Source organism: Pseudorca crassidens, chromosome 9 (genome assembly GCF_039906515.1).
Source record: "Pseudorca crassidens isolate mPseCra1 chromosome 9, mPseCra1.hap1, whole genome shotgun sequence".
Taxonomy (NCBI): domain Eukaryota; kingdom Metazoa; phylum Chordata; class Mammalia; order Artiodactyla; family Delphinidae; genus Pseudorca; species Pseudorca crassidens.
In genome coordinates this window covers 33,898,428-33,922,358 of record NC_090304.1, presented here as the reverse complement: position 1 = coordinate 33,922,358, position 23,931 = coordinate 33,898,428, and the positions used below count along the sequence as shown (strand labels likewise).

At 38.8% G+C, this 23,931-nt stretch overlaps 1 protein-coding gene across 8 annotated transcripts in view; it reads left to right on the top strand.

The window, feature by feature from the left end:
- Positions 1-17,019, top strand: part of GAS2 (growth arrest specific 2) — a 158,214-nt gene extending 141,195 nt beyond the window's left edge. For all 8 annotated transcript variants that reach the window (XM_067749597.1, XM_067749591.1, XM_067749598.1 and 5 more), the window contains one exon: positions 15,835-17,019. In XM_067749597.1, coding sequence (XP_067605698.1) covers positions 15,835-16,053 — 219 coding nt within the window. In that variant the 3' untranslated portion in view covers positions 16,054-17,019. The remainder of the gene's footprint in view (positions 1-15,834) is intronic.
- Positions 17,020-23,931: the final 6,912 nt, after the last annotated feature.

The following is a 23,931-nucleotide window of genomic DNA, read 5'->3' as shown; positions in this document are numbered from 1 at the left end:
TTATTAGCAAGCTAGGGACAGAGTCTGTATCTGAGGCCCTTATATTAACACACATATTACCAGAGGCTTAGCTGAATTGGAAACAAAGCACTAGGAAGTACAGACTAGATTTGTCACTGAGGAGTGGGCATTGCTGCTCCTTCAACATCATAATTTGACTTGGAATAAAAGGACACAGGAAAGTGTTTATCAGAAAAACCACGATTTCTCATTGACATGAAGAGGTATAGCTGTGCAGGTAGGTTCCTGAAATATGTGAGGACACTTGTGTAAACAGAAACATGTCATCATGTGCAGTGGGTTGTTGAGGAGAGAAAATGAAGTGGAACCCACATGACTGAGGAATGGTTCTGTGGATTTTGTGATGAGAAAATTCACATTATTTAAGACAGATGGACTAAACCAGAAAGAAAGTCTTCCATTGCTCCAGCCAGGCCCTAGTTAGACAAACAACATCCCTCCAACAATAGTTGAAGGAAGAAAAGACATGGTAATGGGGATGGATGTATATATATTTATATCAGCTGGAATACATTTATAAAAATTATTGCTCTAAATTTTATTGCTATAGCATACCTGTACACACACCTCTCACACACACACATGCATGCATGTATGAAAGACTTTAAAAAATCATGAATAAAATTACAGAAATGAGAGAATAGAAATATAAAATTATGGAAACATAGAAAGAAAAGATAGACTGCTGAAAACTTTCATGGAAACTTGGACAGACAAAGAGATACCTGAATTCTTGGAGACAAAAGTGAATTTAAGAGCAAAGAAAATCAATATGCGAGCTTTGGAAGTTCTTGTCTGAAAATGGTGAATTTGAGCAGTTTCAGGTGATCGTTTCCTAGGGTATTAGTTAGGTGTGGCTTTTATCAAGAGAGTGTGTGTCATCCTCCCTATGGGAACCTCTGGGTGGCCTCATGGAACAGTAGGTTCATTTATAAGTGAACATATGACCAGTCCCTGAAGCAAGGGTGGGTAGACACAGTCAGTGATGAATTGTTTAATTGTTCTGCACTTGGTCTTTAGGAAGACTGAATAATTTGAAAGTGAGCTCCAAACTTCACCTCCTCATATTGGAAAATGAAGGCTGGAAATAGAGTATTCAATAAAGAAAGATTTTTGAGTTCAGAATAGTACAATCTATTTAAAAGATGTAGCAAAGAGTAACTGTGTGGAAGATAAAGATTTTTTTAAAAGCCATATGCAAAAGTAATATTTTTACATATATATTGGTAAGTGAGATTGGTGTATATTCTTCTTCTATGCTCTTGAACTGTTTTAATAGCATGAAAAACTGAAAGGAAAAGCAATACTTTGTGCCTCAGAGAAGGTTTTTGGAGACAATGAAGTTTACAAGGAAAGCAGTGACTGGCATTTAATTAGCATGGAGGGAGAAATAGGAAGAACCAGGAAGCGTGATCCTGGAAGGAAAGTTTCTGGAAAAGAAATGCTAAGGCTTTAATTGTAGACTTATAATTGTTCAAGAGTCAGAAAGAACAGGGGAGGTTAAAACAAACTATAAGGAAACAATGCAAGTAGCAAAGCTTTGCCCTCCTAAGTTCATGTAGCCATCTTATCTGAGGAAATTGTGATGTTTTTGTTTAATGTTGGGAGAAATCCAAATATGTATAATATGAAAATAACTTTTAAAGTAACATTAGAGGATCAAACGAAATGGTGGTATAAAGGATTTTGTAAACCAAAAAGTCTTAATAAAATGTTAGTAAACATTTGAGATTAGGTAGCCAGGTTGGAACTCAGGTCTGAATACTCTTCCATTATCTACTACTCCTGAAGTATGTCAAAGAGGAAAAAAGATTCATCATTAAACGTGTAGTGATTTCAGGTAACGTTGCATCCTTATATAGTGAAGTGTATGAGAGCCTGCCAGCGAGTTTGCAAAAGAAGAATAAAGTTTTTATAGCAATAATATAATTTTGTGGATAATAAAATATGTTTTCTATGTTGATGTTTTAGAAATTCTATTTTTCCCCTTTTAGTTTTGTTTCCTTAAGTAGCAGAACTGAGGGTTTTAAATTAAATTTTAATTTTTGTAAATATATATATATATATATATATATATAGTTAATAAAGTGGTGCTGTAAGATTTATGTTCAAAACCAGCAAACCTGCCCCTTCCCTTTCTACCCTTTTCCATTCTTCTTCTCCCAAATTTTCCCTAGAGGCAGCTAGTTTCACCTCTGGAAGCTGTTTCTTCTTTCATTTGTCTCCAAATTTCTAAGTTATGTAATCATGCTGTTCTTCCTTAGTTTCTAAATTTTAGACGTTTTCTATGGTCTGCTTATAAACCCAAGGTAGCAAGAGCAGGAAGATGACAATTTAGCAATCTGAGGCTTCCGCCTAACCCCCCAACACACATATACTTTCCTTCCTCCTATTTGCCGAGCATCATTGGTGGTACCACAATGTTGGTCAAATCAGTACTGTAGTCAGTATTTACTTTATAATGGTCATGTAAATATTGTAGTGTGCCATGATTACTTTTATTTTTTGTAACCATTTTTATTTTCCTTGAAGTCAATAATGTCTTGTTTTTGGTCCTCAGTATGACTAAGAACCCCTATCAGATCCCCTGAAAGAACTGTGAAGCCCATCACAATGACCATGTCACAGGCAGAAGCACCAGTTCATCTGTTGGTTTCATTTCTGGCCTCTCCACATGTGTCCTCCTCCCCCAGATTGGCCTCACAGTGTCATCCGAGACTTTTTTTTTAAACTTGCTTTGATGTTTTTTAAACTTGCTTTGATGGTGGATTCCCTATTTCCTGGATCACGTGTCTTCTGGGGATTACTCCCTTGTATTCTTAGAGCACACCTGAGAAAATGTAATCATTCATTCACCCAACATATATTTATTCAACATATACTCTGAAACATGCCGTGTTCTGGGAGTTGAGGATATATCAGAGAACAAAACAGATGATCCCTGGCCCCCTTGAGGACCTTATATTCCTGTGAGTGTGCGTGTGTGTGTGTAGGGTCGTCAGATTAAATACAGGATGCTCAATTACAGTTGAATTTCAGATAAACAACAGATACCTTTTAGAATGAGTTTGTTTTAAATATTGCAGGGGACATACTTATACTGAGAGAGTGTTTGTTGCTTATTTGAAATTCAGACTGAACTGGGTGCCCTGTATTTTTATATGATAAATCTGGCAACCCTAGTTGGGACGGATTCTACTGTCTAAACCATAAATATAATAAATATGTAAATTATAGAGCTTGCTAGAAGTGATAAGTTTTGTGTTGGAGTGGGAAAGGAAAAGTAGAGCAGGGTAAGGTAGGCTGGGAGTGCCGGGAGCAGAGACTGCAGTTTTAAGAGTCGTTAAGGTCAGCTTACTGAGGAGATGAGAGATTAGCAAGGGCATGAAAGAGGTGCAGAGTTAGCTCTCCAGTTGTCTAGGGGAAATGTTTTCTAGACAGAAGGAACACCAGGTCAAGAATGCGCCTGGAGTAGCCCTGGAGTGTCTGAGAAATAGCAAGGAGGCCAATGTGGCTGCATCAGAGCATATGAAGGGCCCCGTGGTAGCACATAAAGTCAGAGAAGTAACAGGAGTTCAGGTCACGGAGGAACTTGGAGGCTGTTGGAAGGACCCTGTAGTGCGTTCCCGGTGAAATGGGAAGCCAGGCAGTGTCTTGAGTGGAGCTGTGACCCAAGGTAACTTCTGTTTGGACAAGATCCCTCTAGTTTCTCTGTTGAGAGTGTACCGAGGGGCAGAACAGGAGCAGGAAAAACAGTTGGGAGGTTATTGTGGTAAATCCAGGTGAGACGAAGGAACCTTGGGATGAGGGAGATAGCAGTGGAGACGGTGAGAACAGATTGGATTCGGATTTGGGATGAATTTTTCCTCTAACACTTTATTGTGAAAATATTTCAAAGAGAAGTCAATACCCATAGAACTACCATCTGGTTCTACAATGAACACTTTGCTGGACTTGCTTTATCGTGTATCTGTCCATCTTTTCATCCTGTTCCTGAGCCCTAGTCTGGAGCATCTCTGATTCAATTTCTACAAAGAGAAACCTTCAGTCTCCTGCTGTGATGATGTGGTCATTGGTACCATGGAGATAGTCACAGGCATAGCAACTCTGGAGTGGGGTGCAGTAAAAATCTGGGGGCTAACTGATCCTTATACTGATTTTCAGCCATTTCTCTTTTTTTTCAGCTATATTTCTCTCCTTACCTGACGGAAGTACCTGACGACTTTAAAACCTGAGTTTCCTATAGTTTCAAGGCCTGATCTGACTTGCTTCACTTTGTCAGCTGTCATTTCAAGTTTTTAGTTTCAGCTCTCTCTACCCTCAGTCAGTTATGACTCATTTATCTTTTTTCCATCTTCTAAAACTGTGCTTGACCTTTTTTGTCTACTGTTATATCCTCTTAATTTCTCTTTGCCCTGGTAGCTTTATAACATCTTTATTCCTTGCCTTTCATTTGAATGGGGCTTTGAGAAAAAGGAGACTCAGCTTTTCAAATATTTTGTCAATATAAAAGTTCTGAATATATTTAGTAATACTTGGTTTTCCACTTTAATGGGTCTACCAATATACTAAAGATACATTAAAAACAGGGGCAAAGCAGTAATTTTTCCAGCGTCTGGATTCCAGACACTGTTGTTACTTTTCAGGACCTGAATTGCCACCTTTGGCAATGTTAACCTTTGGCTCTCCCAGTACTGATTCCAGTCTGTTGGGTTTTGTTATCAGTACGTAGAAGAGAATGGAGTTCAGATTGAATCAGACAAACATGGCCCTGTTTGATTAGTGGAAGGGTTGGGCTTTCATTGCCTCTTGGAGCTCAGCTCCCCTTCCTGAATAGATGTTGCATCTTTGGGGTAGATGAATTCTAGTTTCTGTTGGGTGTATACCAGCTACAAATCCTTCCTCTAGACAAGTGTTCCCTTTCCGGCACCATCATTTTCCAGCTCGCTGCTTTCACTATGCTGAGTATTCTATTAAATATTTATGGTAACTTTGCCTTCCCCGTCTGAAATGTTGCCATGGACTGGTAATTAGATTGCGGCTAAGGCTTCTTCATTTCCTTTGGTGCAGAACTGGGAAAATGGAGACCTTACATAACGAGGAGATGAGAACTGACAGACAGTTGGCAGTAAGGGCTCCTGCACATATTTCAAGGCAGATGCAAAGGGAACTTTTTACCAGTCAATGGTTACATTCGTCTGCTAGCTGCTCTTCTCATGTTTGCTTCCAGAAAGAAGCTACTGAGAGTCATTTGTCTACATTGAGCCTGGGAATTAAACTTTTTACCCCTCCAGAGGGAAACAACAAAAGCAGGCCAGGAATATTTTTCTGGCCAGCCTCAATAGCCAGAAGGTTTCTGATTCAAGGCCCTGCTCATGCTGGAGGATTGGCTCTCATCATTAGGACACTGCAACAGTTCACCCTTCAAATGAGGGTTCGAGGATTACATTCCCCCTGCTGTGATTTATTACTGAAGACAACAAGTCACAAAACTGGGAATCAGGAGACTAGGTCTGTGTTCTTGCTGTGTGTCCATGAGCTACCCGCCTAACCTCTTTTTCCCCATTTGTGCAATGGGAACAAATATTAACCTGCCAAACCACTGAGCAGGTGTGATAACAAAATGAAATGATTTAAGTGAAAGTATTTTGCAGGCTGTCAGAGATTTCTGCTCTACAGTTTCCTTTCAGAGTATGGGGCCCAGGGCAAAGCACTCTGGGTATACCTAATTTTCAGTATTCTTGTATGGGTTAAACAATCAGGTTCAAATTTAAACAAATCCTTCCAAGCATGTATTAAGTTCCTTTATGTTCTGGGTCTGGGTACATTGAGAGCTGGGCGATAGGATCATAAATGGAGACATCATAAATTGACAACACCTATTCCTAAAGAAAAGAGGTTTGTCCGTGGGAAGAGTCTAGGTAAGAACTCAGGCAACCATGACTCCTGGTGAAGCCCCTTTAGAATGTATAGTTAAGGGGTACTGAGTCTTGCCTTCGAGGTCAGAGAAACTCAAGTTCAAATCTAAACTTTGTCACTTCCTAGCTAAGTGACTTTGGGCAATTTACTTCACCTTTCTGAGGTATCGTTTTGTCATCTGTAAATGTCGATAATAATGCAAGCCACTTAGAGTTACTACAAGAAGTAACTGAAATAAAATCCATAAGAAGCTTATCATCATTATCACAATAACAGTATTATTCTTTTAATAATAATTATGATAACGGCAGGTTGCTATTGAGTATCATGCCCCAGGCAACTTGGCTAAATGCTTGCTCATATTAATATCTTTATCCAAAAAACTCTATAATCATTTTACGGATGAGAAACTGAAGCACAGAGAGATTCAATAAATGTCTTAGGGTTGTACAGCTAGTTAGTGTTAACCATACCTAGGCAGTCTGGTAAAGACAAAACAGATGGTAGCTTCTGCTCTGGTGACTGTAGTTCAAATCTCTGAAGCGTTATTTAGGAAAAGGGCGTAATAAACAAAAGGATGGTTAGGTAGATAAAAATGAGACAATAAACATGAAAAATTCTTTGTAAACAATAATTCCAGAAGCTTGTTTATTTGGGTAGTATTTAACCGTTTATAATTTCAAGTAGCTAGAGATGTTGAGATGAATCCCCAACCTTTGACAAAAAGGAGCCTTCCTATGTCACCTGTGGTTAACAGAGCCTCCGCTGCCCTATTCACAGGCGACCTCAACACGTATCTTGAAAATGCAGGTTTCAGCCTTTCAACTAGGGATTGAACACCTGCCATCTTACTCCTCCAGGTGTCAGGGTACCTTAGGCAGAGAGCTGAATTCCCAGTTGCCCAATTTTCAGCGTATGCCATTTCAATATAACATTAGATGATGACAGAGTCTGTTGTCCTATAAATTAATTTAACACTCTTTCCCTGGATGACTGCATTCTAAAAACAATATTTTCACTCAAGTTATGAGGGCTTGTAAAAGCATACAGAGAGCAGGGTTGGAAACATATGATGTCCCAGGAAGCCAACTGATCTAAATTTAGGTGGGTTGTCTCCTCTCCTCAGTCCGTGTCAGAGATGGTTGGTTGCCTCTTAGAAGGATGGCTCAGGTGGAGAGCAGTTCACAGATTGGGCAGAAATATGAGCCACTGTGGTCAGTTAAGTGGGGAAGGGCTTAATGAGAGTGGCCCCAAACACTTAAGCATTGAAAGAGAAAGAGGAGGGGTTGAAATTTTTATCAAGTGATTTGTTACTATAGTGAACTATATTTTTAAAAAATATGCATTCCTGGTGTTATGAGAATTTGTGAAGGGAGATAACGAAGAGAATAATATACTTACTTTTGGATTCATTCAGGACGCTTTCTTCTTCTCTCCTTCTTTCCCCTTCTCCTTTCTCTCTCTTCTGTCCATTGCTCTATTGATTCTCAATACAATCTCCCCCTTTTAAATATGATCCCTGTTAAAGCTTCCTTCTCTGACCCAAAATCTGTCTCTCTCAAAGGAATTCTTTAAACAATGTTTGATGTGGGTTATCATTCACATCCTGGTTTTGTTTTTTTTAGACTCTTCCTTCTAAAGACAAAGCATTTCATCTTTTCTTTTTTCTTATCTTTCCATATGTGATGTTTTACATAGCACATATGGTAATAGTTGCCAGGTACCCTTTAGAGAGGTCAGAAAGATGGACAAGAAATAAGGCAACAAAGTATTGTAGGTGCTTTGCTTGAGGTCTGTGCAGGAAAATCTCAAGGTCCAAAGAAGGTAATCTAAATGTCAGAGAGTACAAAAATATTCCATAAAGGCAGTGATGCCTGGGTGGAGCATTAGTAGATGTTAACATTGTTCATTCATCCATTTAACGAGCATTTATTGAGTGCCTATTATGTACTTTTCACTGCCCTAGGCCCTCAGGGCATAAAATTTAGCAAGGAATAACCTTGTCTGGCACTCAACAAATATTTGTTGAATGACCAATGGAAGAGACTCACTTTAATTCACCTGGTGAATGTGGAACAATTCTCTGCATGTAGAAAGGGATGAAACTTTCATGGGATTCTAAGGAGTTCAGAATATTTGTTGGGTAAATAATTTGGAAGGTGGTCATGGGTACAGAAAGGTAGGGCCACAGTATAGCGCATAGTTGTGCAGTGTGCAACCTGCACAACAGTATGTGATCATTAAGGCATAATGAGAAAGAAGGTGGGAAAGGAACTGGACTGTGAAGTGCTTGGTGTCTCCGGGTGGTTGTTCTCATGGGGACAGGAGAGGGACAGAGGTAGGGGAAGGGATATCAGAAACACTGGCAAATTGTTTCCTCAAATTATGTGTTCTTCTGCCCACCCTAGAGATGCAGATCCTGCCCCACCCCTACACGCACAAGCACACATACCCATGCATGCTCGCACGCTCACACCCTTGCTTTCCCAGAATCTTTGCCATGGGCTTTTGTTCTGATGAGAAAGAGTCATATTCCTCAGATGGACTGGAACTAAAAATGGCTGAGGAACACTGCAGACAATGGAGAACCACTCACAGGTCCACTGCAAGGCAGTAGCCTGATCAGATTTTCCTTTTCCAAAGATCACTCTGGCACTGGAGTGGAGGGTGGATTAGTGAAGTGTGAGGGATGATGAGGGCATCCTGCTGGAAAGCTTTCACATCCTCCGGGTCTAATGACATTTGTATTCAGAGCACTAGAGAGACACTCCTGCTTCCCTGCATTTTCAAGTTCACCGGCAAAAGACTCAAATCAGAATGAAAGAGATGTGTCAGTGTTTTGCTGAGAAGGTGGCGACACCTGAAGCATTTCATAGGAATTATGATTTAGGACAGATGTGAACATGCAAGCAGATCCGTACTGGGGAATTAATAAAATAAAGCTATCAAATATGGACCTAAAGCATTTAACTTTAAATTCTGCATACCTAAAAGACATTTCCTGTTAGTTAGTTATTTTTGTTGGTGGTATTTTGCTTGTTTTTTGTTTGTATAATATAAATTTATACAACCTGGTCACCTTAAAAACCAAATACATTACCAGTAAATCCATAATATTTCCTGGCTCTCTTATGTGACCATTTTTTTCATTTAGTAAAACATATGATTTTCTGTGATCCATACATAAATATCAGCTCTGCCTTGTCAACAAAAAGTGAGTCGACGTAATTCTGATTAATGTGCCCAAGAAGAAGAAAAATACATATTTTTTCTTGCTTTAAGTTCTTAACAACTGCACATAATGTGATTGCAGTCTGTCTCTCCAATAATTAGAAAGGAAAAAAAAATCTTCTTCCTGAAGTCCTGTTATCACACATCATAAGAGCCAGACCACTAGACCCCCTGATACCGCAGTGATCTCAGAATTTGTAGGAAGCTATTGATTAATCATTTCTACAACGTTTTGGATTTTCCATTATGTTGTAAGTTGATATAAGAGAATTAACTTATTTCCTTTCAACCCATTTGTTTCTTTAAATTAAGTATCTGGATGAGTTACAGAATTTGTTGTTTATGGGATAGTTTGTTACCTTACTATGTTAGGAAAATAAGATTGAAAGGTGGTACTAGAAAGTGGGCTTTAGGTAAACATAGTGTAGCCTGACAAGATGTGCACTGAATCCAGTAAATCAAAAGACTTATCTGACATGTTATAAACCACTACTGGGTCAATATATTAAGTGATTCATCCACCTTTCAAGATTGGATTCATTTTTAGAATAATAATTTTTGGAAGAGTATAGCTGTTCAATTGTAAGGCCATGTACTAGATTGGGAGTAAAGGAGGTGTGATTTCTAGCCTGGCTCTGGGAACCCCCTGTGTGACCCTGTGTCTGCCAGTTTGTACATCTGTGAAATGACAGCATTGCCAATGACCTCAATTTTTTTATCCTCCTTAATTCAAGAAGGCATATTTGTAGATTATCTGGCACATAGTAGGTGCTCTAATATTATGACTCTGTGTCAACTAAGAAAAAAGTTTCCCTTTTGCTGGCACAAGAGAAGAGACCTACTAAGAAAACAACACGTAGTTAAATATCATAATAGAACAAAGGCAGAAATCAAAATGCCCTTGGTAAGAATGGGAGTTCTTTTTCCCATTATTAGAAGAAATTATTAAAAAACATAACTTTGAGACCTACTGATTCTTTTCCCTGGGCAAAGTATGTATGTCACTCATAGACATCAAAAAAAAAATGTTTACAATAACCCAGATCTGCTTATGAAACTTCATTAAGGCCTTTGGGAGAAATGTTGAGACAAGATTTTTGTTATTTTGTTCTTTTCCCCTTCAGCATTGAGAAATGTTGCTAAATTGGTAAAGAATCTTTTTCCCTTTGTTAGAATCAGGGGCATGGTGAGGAATGAGGTCAACTGTAGAAAATAGCAATGTTAGAATAAGCCTAATATGCAAAAACTACTGCTTTGCAATGTGCAGTGTTGGGGAATATTTGTAGCAACTCTAACTTATTTTTCTTTACTCAAGAGAAGTGCAACTAGCACAGGGAGGTCAGCTTGATGCTTTGTGATGACCTAGACAGGTGGGATAGGGAGGGTGGGAGGGAGGCTCAAGACGGAGGGGAGATGGGGATATATGTATGCACATAGCTGATTCACTTTGTTGTGCAGCAGAAACTAACACAACATTGTAAAGCAATTATACTCCACTAAAGATATTTAAAAAAGAGAAAAATGCAACAAACAACATAGAAAACTACACTGAATACTCAATTCACATGTATATTAGCCCTATTAGCCAAAACGAGTTATCTTTTGGAATGGAGAACACAAAATTGTTCAACATTGTGAAGCATTAAAAATAAAGGAACTGTAAAATGCACACTGAACAGAGAATGAAAGCCCAGCTCTCCTTATGCCAACAGATACCTATAAATATATTTTATTGTATTGCCTGTACTTGACACATATTTATTTCTGAAATAATTAGGGCCACTTAGAGGATAACCTTCTTAAATTAAATGCAATATTTATTTAAAGTTTATTAGGACATAAAACTATAAATCATTTTATGTGAGCATTTAATCTGCTTAAGCAACTTATAACTATTCCTGACATTGATAATTCCTTGGCTGTGCTAAATTATCACTTGTAAGTAACTAAGCAGGTATGAAAATCTAAATCTAGGAGCTTTACAGAATAAGTGGATATGGTGTAATAGACAAAAACAAAAGGATTCTTGTCCCAGTTCTGCCACTGATTTGTTGTGTGATCTTGCACAAGTTGTTTAAGAGCATCAGTTCTTCTAAGAGTATCAGTTTTACTATCTATAAAATGGGAGTAATACTGATACTGATATCTTACATTAGGCAAAGTAAGTAGTATGGAAAGATACATGAAAAGGAGTACTATATGGTTACACTATTGACACTGTTCTGAGATCACATATGTGAGAGTCCAAACATGAGAGGTACATCATCACTCTTTTCAGAGAGCTCCATATTATTAAAAGGGGCATACAGGTAAATTAATAGTTACAATTCGGTAGAATGAGCAAAGCAGTGAAATCATGTGTAAACTAAACAGCACATGTCAAGGAAGGATTCCCTTATCCATGAGGGGTATGACCCTGGAAGATTTTTTCAGGTGGAGGTGATGTTTGAATTGGGGAAATGTTTATGGTCCTGGTGAGCAGGGAGGGAAGAACAGAAAGGACGTTCCACATTTAGGGGCAAATGTGCAAAAAGCATGAAAGAAAGAGTATGTTATCTGGGAATATAGAACTACAAGTATTCATGGGTCCCAGGGCTCAGGGAAGGGATGAGGCTGGCAGGAGTGGTCACGGAGAGTAACATATGCAAATAAAGTGACTCACCCTACAGGAGAGAGGGAGGTCGTGAGAGTATTTAGGCAGGACACGATCACACTTGCACTTATGGAATTCCATTTGGTGGCAGTTTACTAAATGGATTGGACACAGCAAGCCTGGAGGCAGTGAGCCCTCTACAATAGACCAGGGAAAGATGAATTCCTGAACTAAGTAGTGGCAATGGTAGCAAAAATCCTGAGAAACATTTAGTGGGAAATGAATGTTTTTGGTATCTGACTAGGTACGGAGGTTGCTCATGTCACCAACCCTATGATGAAAGACCTGTGGGGCCCTAGTGGAAGGAAAAGGGCAGGTTGCCTTTGCATTTGGAAGCTCCAGGAAGAAACAAGGGCTAGAGTTATAGTTTGGGGACGCAAAAGTAGATGGCAGTGAAAACCATGAGGTTGCAAATAGAGAGTGGTTAGACTGAGAAAAGCAGTAGAGAAAGGACAGATAACTTCAGAATCCTCTGGAAAAGCAAAACTTAAAAATAAGTAGAAGAAATACAACTTGTGAAGGAAGCAGAGAGAGAACCCTCAGGTAGGTATCAGGACATCCAGGAAAGAGAGTCTTGTCATGGAGAGTAAAAGAGTAGGGAGTTTCAAGGAAGGAGTGTCAGTACTATCAGATACCTTATTGAATGATCAAAGAAGACAAGGATTAGGGACAGTCCACTGGATTTGATAATTCTAGAAGTCATCTGGTTTTCTTTCTCATGCAGTCAGTTAAGCAGAAGCAATGCCTACTGTTGGTTGGACAGTAAATAGGAAATTAGAAGTGAAAACGTTGAGTGTAAACTTAACTGTCAGGAAGCTCAGGTGTAAGGAGAAGGTATGAAAGCAAAGTAGACTGGGATGAAAGAAGAGTTTTCTTTGCACAAGAGTGGGAAGGGCTTGGATACGTTTATTTCCTAAAGGGTAAGGACCATTATACACTAAATTGGAAAGAGAGAGAAGAGGGATGAGATGTTTGATGTAGCTGGGTTCTTCATGAGTGGAAATGGGGATTGGGACGGGGCGGGGGTGGGGGGGGAGGACTTGACCTTGAACAGAAGGACTTATTTATGTGACAATAAAGGCAGGGTAAAGGATAAATGTAGGTTGGAGTGAATTAGCGGTGGAGGTACCAAGAGAGAGGAAGCCATGCCTGACAAAGATGAAGTCATGGTAGACTGATGAGGATGAAATGGGTGGTGTACTTGAGAATAATAGAGAGGAATAAGAAATGGGACTGACCGAAACAAAAAATAAAAGGCTCAGTTAATTGCACGTGGTCTAATGTCACTAATCTCTGAGGTGGAAGGAGTTCTTCCCGAAGAGCTCAGCAGCTCAGCCCTGATTTAGGAAGAAGATTATACACTTAATCCAAGGTTGGAGTTTGACACGTAAATGCTGTGAAGGGAAGGAAGGGTTGAGAGCAATTTAGTTTATAGCAGGTTGATTTGCTTTTAGGTTAAACAATAGGGATTTTGTTTATGGACATGAGGTTGGCATTCGTTTCTTCCTTTTTTTTTCTTGAGACTGAGCATGTTCTAAGAAAAGGCATGGAATTTAAATCTCTACAATCAGGCTATAGGAATACCTGTAGCTCTGATACCTTAATCCCATGCTTGAAACTTGTCCAGTTTGACCATTGGCTTTCTTTGGGAAGTTATACGTTGCTGATTAGCTATAGGAAGATTCTGGAAGACGAGATGAGCAGAAATTTAATTCCTATGTTACTCACATTCAGAATGACTCTGTCTCATGTTGAATCCACTTTGCATTGTCCTATGGATTCATTAAAGAATCCGCAAGCAGAGTTTTTACCTTCATGATCATATACTCCAGGCTGAAAAGCATTTCTGTCACTGTTTCCCAGAGTTCACTAATTGTTTAAAGACTCTTCTGGCTGGCGGTTCTTTCTGGTTGAAACAGCCTGCTTACAGTCAAGTGAACTTGGGCATTCTGCCAGGGACATTCATACCAAGGACGTTTAGAGACAATTCTTAAATATAATTTACAGGGCTAGGAGGTACCAGAACTTCAACAATAGGCAAAAGCAGTGCTCTTGGAACAATGGGAGAAAGGGTCAAAGTGCTATTTTGACCCTGGCCTTTGCAGTTTTTGTCCCAGTAACTCCCAAGTTTTGAAAACAGGAAGTAGAGGCACACCCAGGAACTTGTGGCAATGAAAATAGGCCCGTAAAATTATAAAAGCCTTGATGGATTTTATAAGGAGGAACCGTTGTGGGAAGAGTACTAGACTGGGAGTCAGGAAATCACATTAAAGATCTGGGCCTCAGTATCTCCAACCTAAACAACAGGAACATGGGACCACTGGCGGACCTGGGGAGGCAGAATGGTTATAAGCTAAATCCTGACTCCTCTTATATGCTTTATATTTCATGGGTTCCCACTGAGATTTTATTTAATGAGTAGATGCTGGTGCTAAAATAAGTTTGAAGCCTTCTTGTTAGAAAATGTTTCCCCAGATCCTTTCTATTCTAAAATTCTAATATTCTAAGTGAGAATAACCAGTATAGTTACACTTAATTCTCATGAGTCTAATAGTTTTAATTATTGTTATTCAGCACATTTTTATTACTTTCCACGATATTTGATTTTGAAAACTGCCTTATGTCAACCCCATGTTTCAGGATTTCATACCTTGAGCCTATGGATGGATTTTGGGGAGTCTGTGAAAGCCCTAAATATATATGCAATATTTTGTGGGTACAGGCATACAGAAAGAGAATCCAAAACTTTCATCAGAATCTCAACAGCTAAGGGCAAAGTCTTCCCCCACTGGATAGGAGTCAAAAAAATCCAGATCTGAAGGTAACACAGAATGAGAGAAATTCAGAGAGATTTCATAGGCTCTACCATGAAAAGTACTTACCAAACCCCTCCCAAACCTATATTCCCTTCCCAAGATTACATTGCCACTCTGTGTTCATCGTATTTCGGGCAGGGGAGAGGTCTTTGGTGAAGGTGCGACATTCCCCCTTATTCTTACATTTTGTGATATTTGAAAGAAGCCAAGATCAAATCTTTGGCTCCCTGTGCCAATCCTCCACAACTCGGACATGTTTTTACTAGGTAGAAAGAACCACATATTCTTCACCTTTTCAATCTGTAGCCTTGTTAACCCTGGAGCTCTAGATGGTTCATGGCCCTGAAGGTAAGGGTTTTGTTTTTTTTGGTTTTGTTTTGTTTCTAAAGAAGTATTCTATCGTAATTAAGAAGAATGAGAGTAAAGACAACATAAATGTTTGGCCATTCCATAATATCTTTCCTTGAAAGCCTCAGACAGTGACTAGGGAAGATTTCAATTTTTCTGAGTGCATTTTCAATTCTATTTTGCATTGAGTATTTGTGTGATTATTAACTTTATATTCCAAAAATAGATAAACAACAAGGATTTACTGTATAGCACAGGGACTACACTCAGTATCTTGTAATAAACTATAATGGGATAGAATTGAAAAGAAAAGAATATATATACATATATATGTATAAACGAATCACTTTGCTGCACACCTGAAACTAACAATATTGTAAATCAACTATACTTCAATTAAAAAAAGCTATATTCCATAGCAGGCATTTCCATGGTCTTTTAAGTCCTGGTTCAGAGGGGAATAACCCAGTGGGGAGAACAGAGCTCTGATCTGAGGCAGCAAGCAGGAAATTGGGCAATGATGAGGCTGTGATGCAAAATCAGGTGTCAGTGTCAGCAAGGAGCCTCTAGACTCGCTGAACCAAGCAAGGGATTGTACCTACACCCTGATTCCCACAGCAGGGCAAAGCAGGATCCTGGGGATATGTACCATGCATGATCCACTTGCATGGGAAAAACAAAGCTTCTCTCATAAACTGTATGCTAACTCAGACACTGTGCAAGAAGTGGAAGGACAATAGGGGCTTGAAAAACAAAACAGAAAACAGTAACGCTAGAGCTGGAAGCTGATTTGAGATACTGCAAGAATTCTCAGAATTTAACTCTTTTGCTCTCTTTTCATTCCAGATGCTGCACAACAAGCATGTCATGGTCCGTGTGGGAGGAGGTTGGGAAACTTTTGCAGGGTATTTGTTGAAACACGACCCCTGCCGGATGCTGCAGATCTCCCGTGTGGATGGCAAGACATCCCCCATCCAGAGCAAATCTCCAACCCTCAAGGACATGAATCCAGATAATTACCTGGTGGTCTCTGCCAATTATAAGGGAAAGAAGGAAATTAAATGAAACTAGTTGGTCACTACAAGGGGACTCTCATAATGGCCTGTATCCACATCTCCAGTAGTCAGTTTAGTTCACATGCTCTGAAAATTACTTTGGAAAAAGACATAACAGATAGAAAGACGTCATCATGTTGAAACATGCTCAAAGAGTAGCACTATTTATTTTAAACGCTTCTGTAGAAAATGACCTATTAAAAAATTATCAACTCAGATTTAAATTAGACAAATTGTAGGCAAATCATTGTTTCTCAATATGTGAACATGGTATTTAGAACACAATACTAGCAATACAATTCTAGCTAAAGATAAAAATTATTAGAAGAAAATAGGATTTACAGTTAAGTCAACAGAAAGTGCCTGCCTAATGTGTACAGAATAACAACACCCCAGACATTTTTTATAATTGCAGGATTTTTAAGCTGATTTTTTAAAAATGACAATTAGTGTGATGATGTGCTACTAAAAATATCCAACAGCACTATAAATTAAAGTACAGTGTATCTACAACAGTAATACGTTACTGGAAAGGCCACTTCAGAAAAGTTTACATTCACTTGGAAGAATGCCTTAAAGTTTATCCCTTATCTCTGAACAGACACCTGGGGCACTTTTGGAAGTTTTCACTGCACCCCTTAGAGAATGGCTTATGAGTTGTTTACACACTCCTAGACACGTGGCTGTGTTGAGACTGAGTGTAATTCACACACATAAGCTGACATACGTTTATATTTTGAAAGAGTAAATTGTACAGTCAAATGTCCATTGACTTCATGTTATTTCAAAGCATTTTCTTATTATATCTTTAGTTAATCCAACTTTGCTGTGCTGTCTAGTAAAGTAATTTCACTGTAGCTAATAATGTTACAGACTTATGTATACCCTTGTATACCTAGGACAGGGCTGTTTTGTACCCATGAACAGCAAAATATTGTCCTCACTGATTGAAGAATTAAAAAGATGTTAAAAAATTTTACCTGTCTCTATATCAATGCTTCATTCTGAAATAAAGATCATATTCAAATGGCAACGTCCCCTGGGAGTTAAAGGAAGAGTCAAATTATGGTTACCTAGCACTTCTTCACTTTGGATAGCTGAGTGGTGCTGGTGTTTGTTTTCCTTAGCAGAGAGTCTAGGTTTTATCATAAACAGTACTTTAAGGGCTGCCCTGAAATAAAAAGTATAGGCGAAATTAATTTGTCATTTCCTCATTTTTCAACAAAGACAAAATCCACCTTTCTTGCTCCAGAAAGTCAGGGAGGAAGTATTTCAGTTTGTCACATGAATGATTTAATCAAAGCAGACACAACCTTTTTTTTTTTTTTGGTATTTATTGAATTTTATTTATTGTTTTTATACAGCAGTTTCTTATTAGTCATCAATTTTATACACCTCAGTGTATACATGTCAATCCCAACCTCCCAATTCATCACACCCCCACCCCCACCCCCACCACCCACCGCTTTCCCCCCTTGGTGTCCATACATTTGTTTTCTACATCTGTGTCTCAGTTTCTGCCCTGCAGACCGGTTCATCTGTACCATTTTTCTAGGTTCCACATATATGCGTTAGTATACGATATTTGTTTCTCTGACTTCCTGCACTCTGTATGACAGTCTCTAGGTCCATCCACGTCTCTACAAATGACCCAATATATTTCCTTTTTATGGCTGAGTAATATTCCATTGTATATATGCACTACATCTTCTTTATCCATTTGTCTGTCGATGGGCACTTAGATTGCTTCCATGACCTAGCTATTGTAAACAGCCCTGCAATGAACATTGGAGTGCATGTGTCTTTCTGAATTATGGTTTTCTCAGGGTATATGCCCAGTAGTGGGATTGCTGGATCATATGGTAATTCTATTTTTAGTTTTTTAAGGAACCTCCATACTGTTCTCCATAGTGGCTGTATCAATTTACATTCCCACCAACGGTGCAAGAGGGTTCCCTTTTCTCCACACCCTCTCCAGCATTTGTTGTTTGTAGATTTTCTGATGATGCCCATTCTAACTGGTGTCAGGTGATACCTCATTGTAGTTTTGATTTGCATTTCTCTAATAATTAGTGATGTTGAGCTGATTTTCATGTGTCTCTTGGTCATCTGTATATCTTCTTTGGAGAAATGTCTGTTTAGGTCTTCTGCGCATTTTTTGATTAGGTTGTTTGTTTTTTTAATATTGAGCTGCATCAGCTGTTTATACATTTAGGAGGTTAATCCTTTGTCCGTTGATTCATTTGCAAATAATTTCTCCCATTCTGTTGGTTGTCTTTTCGTCTTGTTTATAGTTTCCTTTGCTGTGCAAAAGCTTTTAAGTTTCATTAGGTCCCATTTGTTTATTTTTGTTTTTATTTCCATTACCCTAGGAGGTGGGTCAAAAAGGATCTTGCTGTGATTTATGTCAAGGAGTGTTCTTCCTAGGTTTTCCTCTAAGAGTTTAATAGTATCCAGTCTTACATTTAGGTGTTTAATCCATTTTGAGTTTATTTTTGTGTATGGTGTTAATGAGTGTTCAAATTTCATTCTTTTACATGTAGCTGTCCAGTTTTCCATCACCACTTATTGAAGAGACTGTCTTTCTCCATTGTATGTCCTTGCCTCCTCTGTCATAGATTAGTTGACCAAAGGTGCATAGGTTTATCTCTGGGCTTTCTATCCTGTTCCATTCATCTATATTTCGGTTTTTATGCTGGTACCGTATTGTCATGATGACTTATCTTTGTAGTATAGTCTAAAGTCAGGGAGTCTGATTCTTCTAGCTCTGCTTTTTACCCTCAAGGTTGCTTTGGCTATTCAGAGTCTTTTGTGTCTCCATAGAAATTTTAAGATTCTTTGTTCTAGTTCTGTGAAAAATACCATTGGTAGTTTGATAGGGATTACATTGAATCTGTAGATTGCTTTGGGTAGTATAGTCATTTTCACAATATTGATTCTTCCAATCCAAGAACATGGTATATCTCTCCATCTGTTTGTATCATCTTTGATTTCCTTCATCAATATCTTATAGTTTTCTGAGTACAGGTCTTTTACCTCCTTAGGTAGGTTTATTCCTAAGTATTTTATTCTTTTTGTTGCAATGGTGAATGGGATTGTTTCCTTAATTTCTCTTTCTGATTGTTTGATGTTAGTGTATAGGAATGCAAGAAATTTCTGTGCATTAATTTTGTATCCTGCTACTTTACCAAATTCATTGATTAGCTCTAGTAGTTTCCTGGTGTCATCTTTAGGATTCTCCATGTATAGTATCATGTCACCTGCAAACAGTGACAGTTTTACTTCTTCTTTTCCAATTTGTATTCCTTTTATTTCTTTTTCTTCTTTGATTGCCATGACTAGGACTTCCAAAACTATGTTGAAAAATAGTGGTGAGAGTGGACATCCTGTGTTGTTCCTTATCTTAAAGGAAATGCTTTCATTTTTTCACCATTGAGAATGATGTTTGCTGTGGGTTTGTCATATATGGCTTTTAGTATGTTGAGGTAGGTTCTCTCTATGCCCCCTTTCTGGAGAGTTTTTATCATAAGTGGGTGTTGAATTTTGTCAAAAGCATTTTCTGCATCTATCGAGATGATCATATGGTTTTTATTCTTCAATTTGTTAATATGGTGTATCACACTGATTGATTTGCATATATTGAAGAATCCTTGCATCCCTGGAATAAATCCCACTTGATCATGGTGTATGATCCTTTTAATGTGTTGTTAGATTCTGTTTGCTAGTATTTTGTTGAGGATTTTTGCATCTTTGTTCATCAGTGATATTGGTCTGTAATTTTCTTTCTTTTTCATAGTATCTTTGTCTGGTTTTGGTATCAGGGTGATGGTGGCCTCATAGAATGGTATGGGAGTGTTCTTTCCTCTGCAGTTTTTTAGAAGCATTTGAGAAGGTTGTGTGTTAGCTCTTTTCTAAATGTTTGATAGAATTCACCTGTGAAGCCATCTGGTTCTGGACTTCGTTGGAAGATTTTTAGGTCACAGTTTCAGTTTCATTACTTGTAATTGGTCAGTTCATATTTTCTATTTCTTCCTGGTTCGGTGTTGGAAGGTTATACCTTTCTAAAAATTTGTCCATTTCTTCCAGGTTGTCCATTTTATTGGCATAGAGCTGCTTGTAGTAGTTTCTTAGGATGCTTTGTATTTCTGCGGAGTCTGTTGTAACTTCTTTTTCGTTTCTAATTTTATTGATTTGAATCCTCTCCCTATTTTTCTTGATGAGTCTGGCTAAAGGTTTATCAATTTTGTATATCTTCCCAAAGAACCAGCTTTTAGTTTTATTGACCTTTGCTATTGTTTTGTTTCTATTTCATTTATTTCTGATCTAATCTTTATGATTTCTTTCCTTCTACTAACTTTGCGTTTTGTTTGTTCTTCTTTCTCTCGTTCCTTTAGGTGTGAGGTTAGATTATTTATTTGAGATTTTTCTTGTTTCTTGAGGTAGAGTTGTATTGCTATAAACTTCCCTCTTAGAACTGCTTTTGCTGCATCCCATAGGTTTTGGATCATTGTGTTTTTGTTGTCATTTGTCTCTAGGTATTTTTTGATTTCCTCTTTGATTTCTTCAGTGATATCTTGGTTATTTACTAATATATTGTTTAGCCTCCATGTGTCTGTTTTTTATGGTTTTTTTCCCCTGTAGTTTATTTCTAATCTCATAGAGTTCTGGTCAGAAAAGATGCTTGATATGATTTCAATTTTCTTAAATTTACCAAGGCTTGATTTGTGACCCAAGATGTGATCTATCCTGGAGAACGTTCCATGTGCACTTGAGAAAAAAGTGTAATCTGCTGTTTTCAGTTGGAATGTCCTGTAAATATCAATTAAATCTATCTGGTCTATTGTGTCATTTAAACCTTGTGTTTCCTTATTAATTTTCTGTTTGGATGGTCTGTCGTTTGGTGTAAGTGACATGTTAATATCCCCCACTATTATTGAGTTATTGTCAATTTCCTCTTTTATAGCTGTTAGCCTTTGCCTTATGTGTTGTGGCTCCTATGTTGGGTGCATATATATTTAGAAGTGTTATATCTTCTTCTTGGATTGATCCCTTGATCATTATGTACTGTCCTTCCTTGTCTCTTGTAACATTCTTTTTTTTTTTTTTTTTTTTGCCTTACGCGGGCCTCTCACTGTCGTGGCCTCTCCTGTTGCGGTGCACAGGCTCCGGACGTGCAGACTCAGTGGCCATGGCTCACGGGCCCAGCCACTCCGCAGCATGTGGGATCACCCCATTCTTTTATTTTAAAGTCTATTTTATCTGATATGAGTATTGCTACTCCAGCTTTCTTTTGATTTCCATTTGCATGGAATATCTTTTTCCATCCCCTCACTTTCAGTCTGTATGTGTCCCTAGGTCTGAAGTGGGTCTGTTGTAGACAGCATATATGTGGGTCTTATTTTTGTATCCATTCAGCAAGCCTGTGTCTTTTGGTTGGAGCATTTAATCCATTCATATTTAAGGTAATTATCGATATGTATGTTTCTATGACCATTTTCTTAATTGTTTTGGGTTTGTTTTTGTAGGTCCTTTTCTTCTCTTGTGTTTCCCACTTATAGAAGTTCCTTTAGCGTTTGTTGTAGAGCTGGTTTTGTGGTGCTGAATTCTCTTAGCTTTTGTTTGTCTGTAAAGCTTTTGATTTCTCTGTCAAATTTGAATGAGATCCTTGCCTGTAGAGCAATCTTTGTTGTAGGTTCTGTCCTTTCATCACTTTAAATATACTGTGCCCCTCCCTTCTGGCTTGTAGAGTTTCTGCTGAGAAATCAGTTGTTAACCTTATGGGAGTTCCCTTGTATGTTATTTGTCATTTATCCCTGTTGCTTTTGATAATTTTTCTTTGTCTTTAATTTTTGTCAACTTGATTACTATGTGTCTTGGCATATTTCTCCTTGGGTTTATCCTGTATGGGACTCTCTGTGCTTCCTGCATTTGGGTGGCTATTTCCTTTCCCATGTTAGGGAACTTTTTGACTATTATCCCTTCAAATATTTTCTCATGTCCTTTCTCCCTCTCTTCTCCTTTTGGGACCCCTATAATGCTAAAGTTAGTGCTTTTAACATTGTCCCAGAGGTCTCTTAGGGTGTCTTCATTTATTTTCATTCTTTTTTCTTTATTCTGTTCTGTGGCAGTGAATTCCACCCTTCTCTCTTCCTGGTCACTTATCCGTTCTTCTGCCTCAGTTATTCTGCTATTGATTCCTTCTTGTGTATTTTTCATTTCAGTTATTGTATTGTTTATCTCTGTTTATTTGTTCTTTAATTCTTCTAGGTGTTTATTCTTTAATTCTTCTAGGTCTTTGTTAAACATTTCTTGCATCTTCTCCATCTTTGCCTCCATTCATTTTCCGAGGTCTTGGATCATATTCACTATCATTATTCTGAATTCTTTCTCTGGAAGGTTTCCTATCTCCACTTCATGGAGTTGTTTTTCTGGGGGTTTATTTTGTTCCTTCATCTGATACATAGTCCTCTGCCTTTTCATTTTATCTATCTTTCTGTGAATGTGTTTTTTGTTCCACAGGCTGCAGGATTGTAATTCTTCTTGCTTCTGCTGTCTGCCCTCTGGTGGATAAGGCTATCTAAGAGGCTTGTGCAAGTTTCCTGATGGGAGGGACTGGTGGTGGGAGAGCTGGGTATTGCTCTGGTGGGCAGAGCTCAGTAAAACTTTAATCTTTTTGTCTCCTGATGGGTGGGGCTGAGTTCCCTCCCTGTTTGGTGTTTGGCCTGAGGCAACCCAGCACTGAAGGCTACGAGCTCTTTGGTGGGGCTAATGTCCGACTCTGGGAGGGCTCATGCCAAGGAGTACGTCCCAGAACTTCTGCTGCCAGTGTCCTTGTCCCCACAGTGAGCCACAACTGCCCCCACCTCTGCAGGAGACCCTCCAACACTAGCAGGTAGGTCTGGTTCAGTCTCCTATGGGGTCACTGTTCCTTTCCCCGGGTCCTGATGTGCACACTGCTTTGTGTGTGCCCTCCAAGAGTGGAGTCTCTGTTTCCCCCAGTCCTGCCAAAATCCTGCAATCAAATCCTGCTAGCCTTCAAAGTCTGATTCTATGGGAATTCCTCCTACCATTGCCAGACCCCCAGGTTGGGAAGCCTGACGTTGTGCTCAGAACTTTCACTCCAGTGGGTGGGCTTCTGTGGTATAATTGTTCTCCAGTTTGTGAGTCACCCACCCAGCGGTTATGGGATTTGATTTTATTGTGATTGTGCCCCTCCTACCATCTCATTGCGGCTTCTCCTTTGTCTTTGGATGTGGGATATCTTTTTTGGTGAGTTCCAGTGTCTTCCTGTCAATGATTGTTCAGCAGTTAGTTGTGATTCCGGTGCTCTCACAAGGGAGTGAGTGCATGTCCTTCTACTCCATAATCTTGAACCAATCTCAGACATAACCTTTAAAAACAACAGGCCTGGTATAATTTGGTGGTGCTGGAAGTCATGATAATCATTATGGAAAAAAACTAAAGTTTTGTAGAAAATAAAATCATCTTGGAATAGTGATTATTGTTATATCTTTTTATTTATTAATTAATTTTATTTTTGGCTGCATTGGGTCTTTGTTGCTGTGCGCAGGCTTTCTCTAGTTGTGGCGAGCGGGGACTACTCTTCTTGTGGTGCATGGGCTTCTCATTGCAGTGGCTTCTCTTCTTGTGGAGCACGGGCTCTAGGCACGCAGGCTTCAGTAGTTGTGGCACGTGGGCTCAGTAGTTGTGGCTCGCGGGCTCTAGAGCGCACGCACAGTAGTTGTGACGCACAGGCTTAGTTGCTCCTCGGCATGTGGGATCTTCCTGGACCACGGCTCAAACCCATGTCCCCTGCATTGGCAGGCGGATTCTTAACCACTGTGCCACCGGGGAAGCCCTATTGTTATATCTTTTAAAATACAAGTGA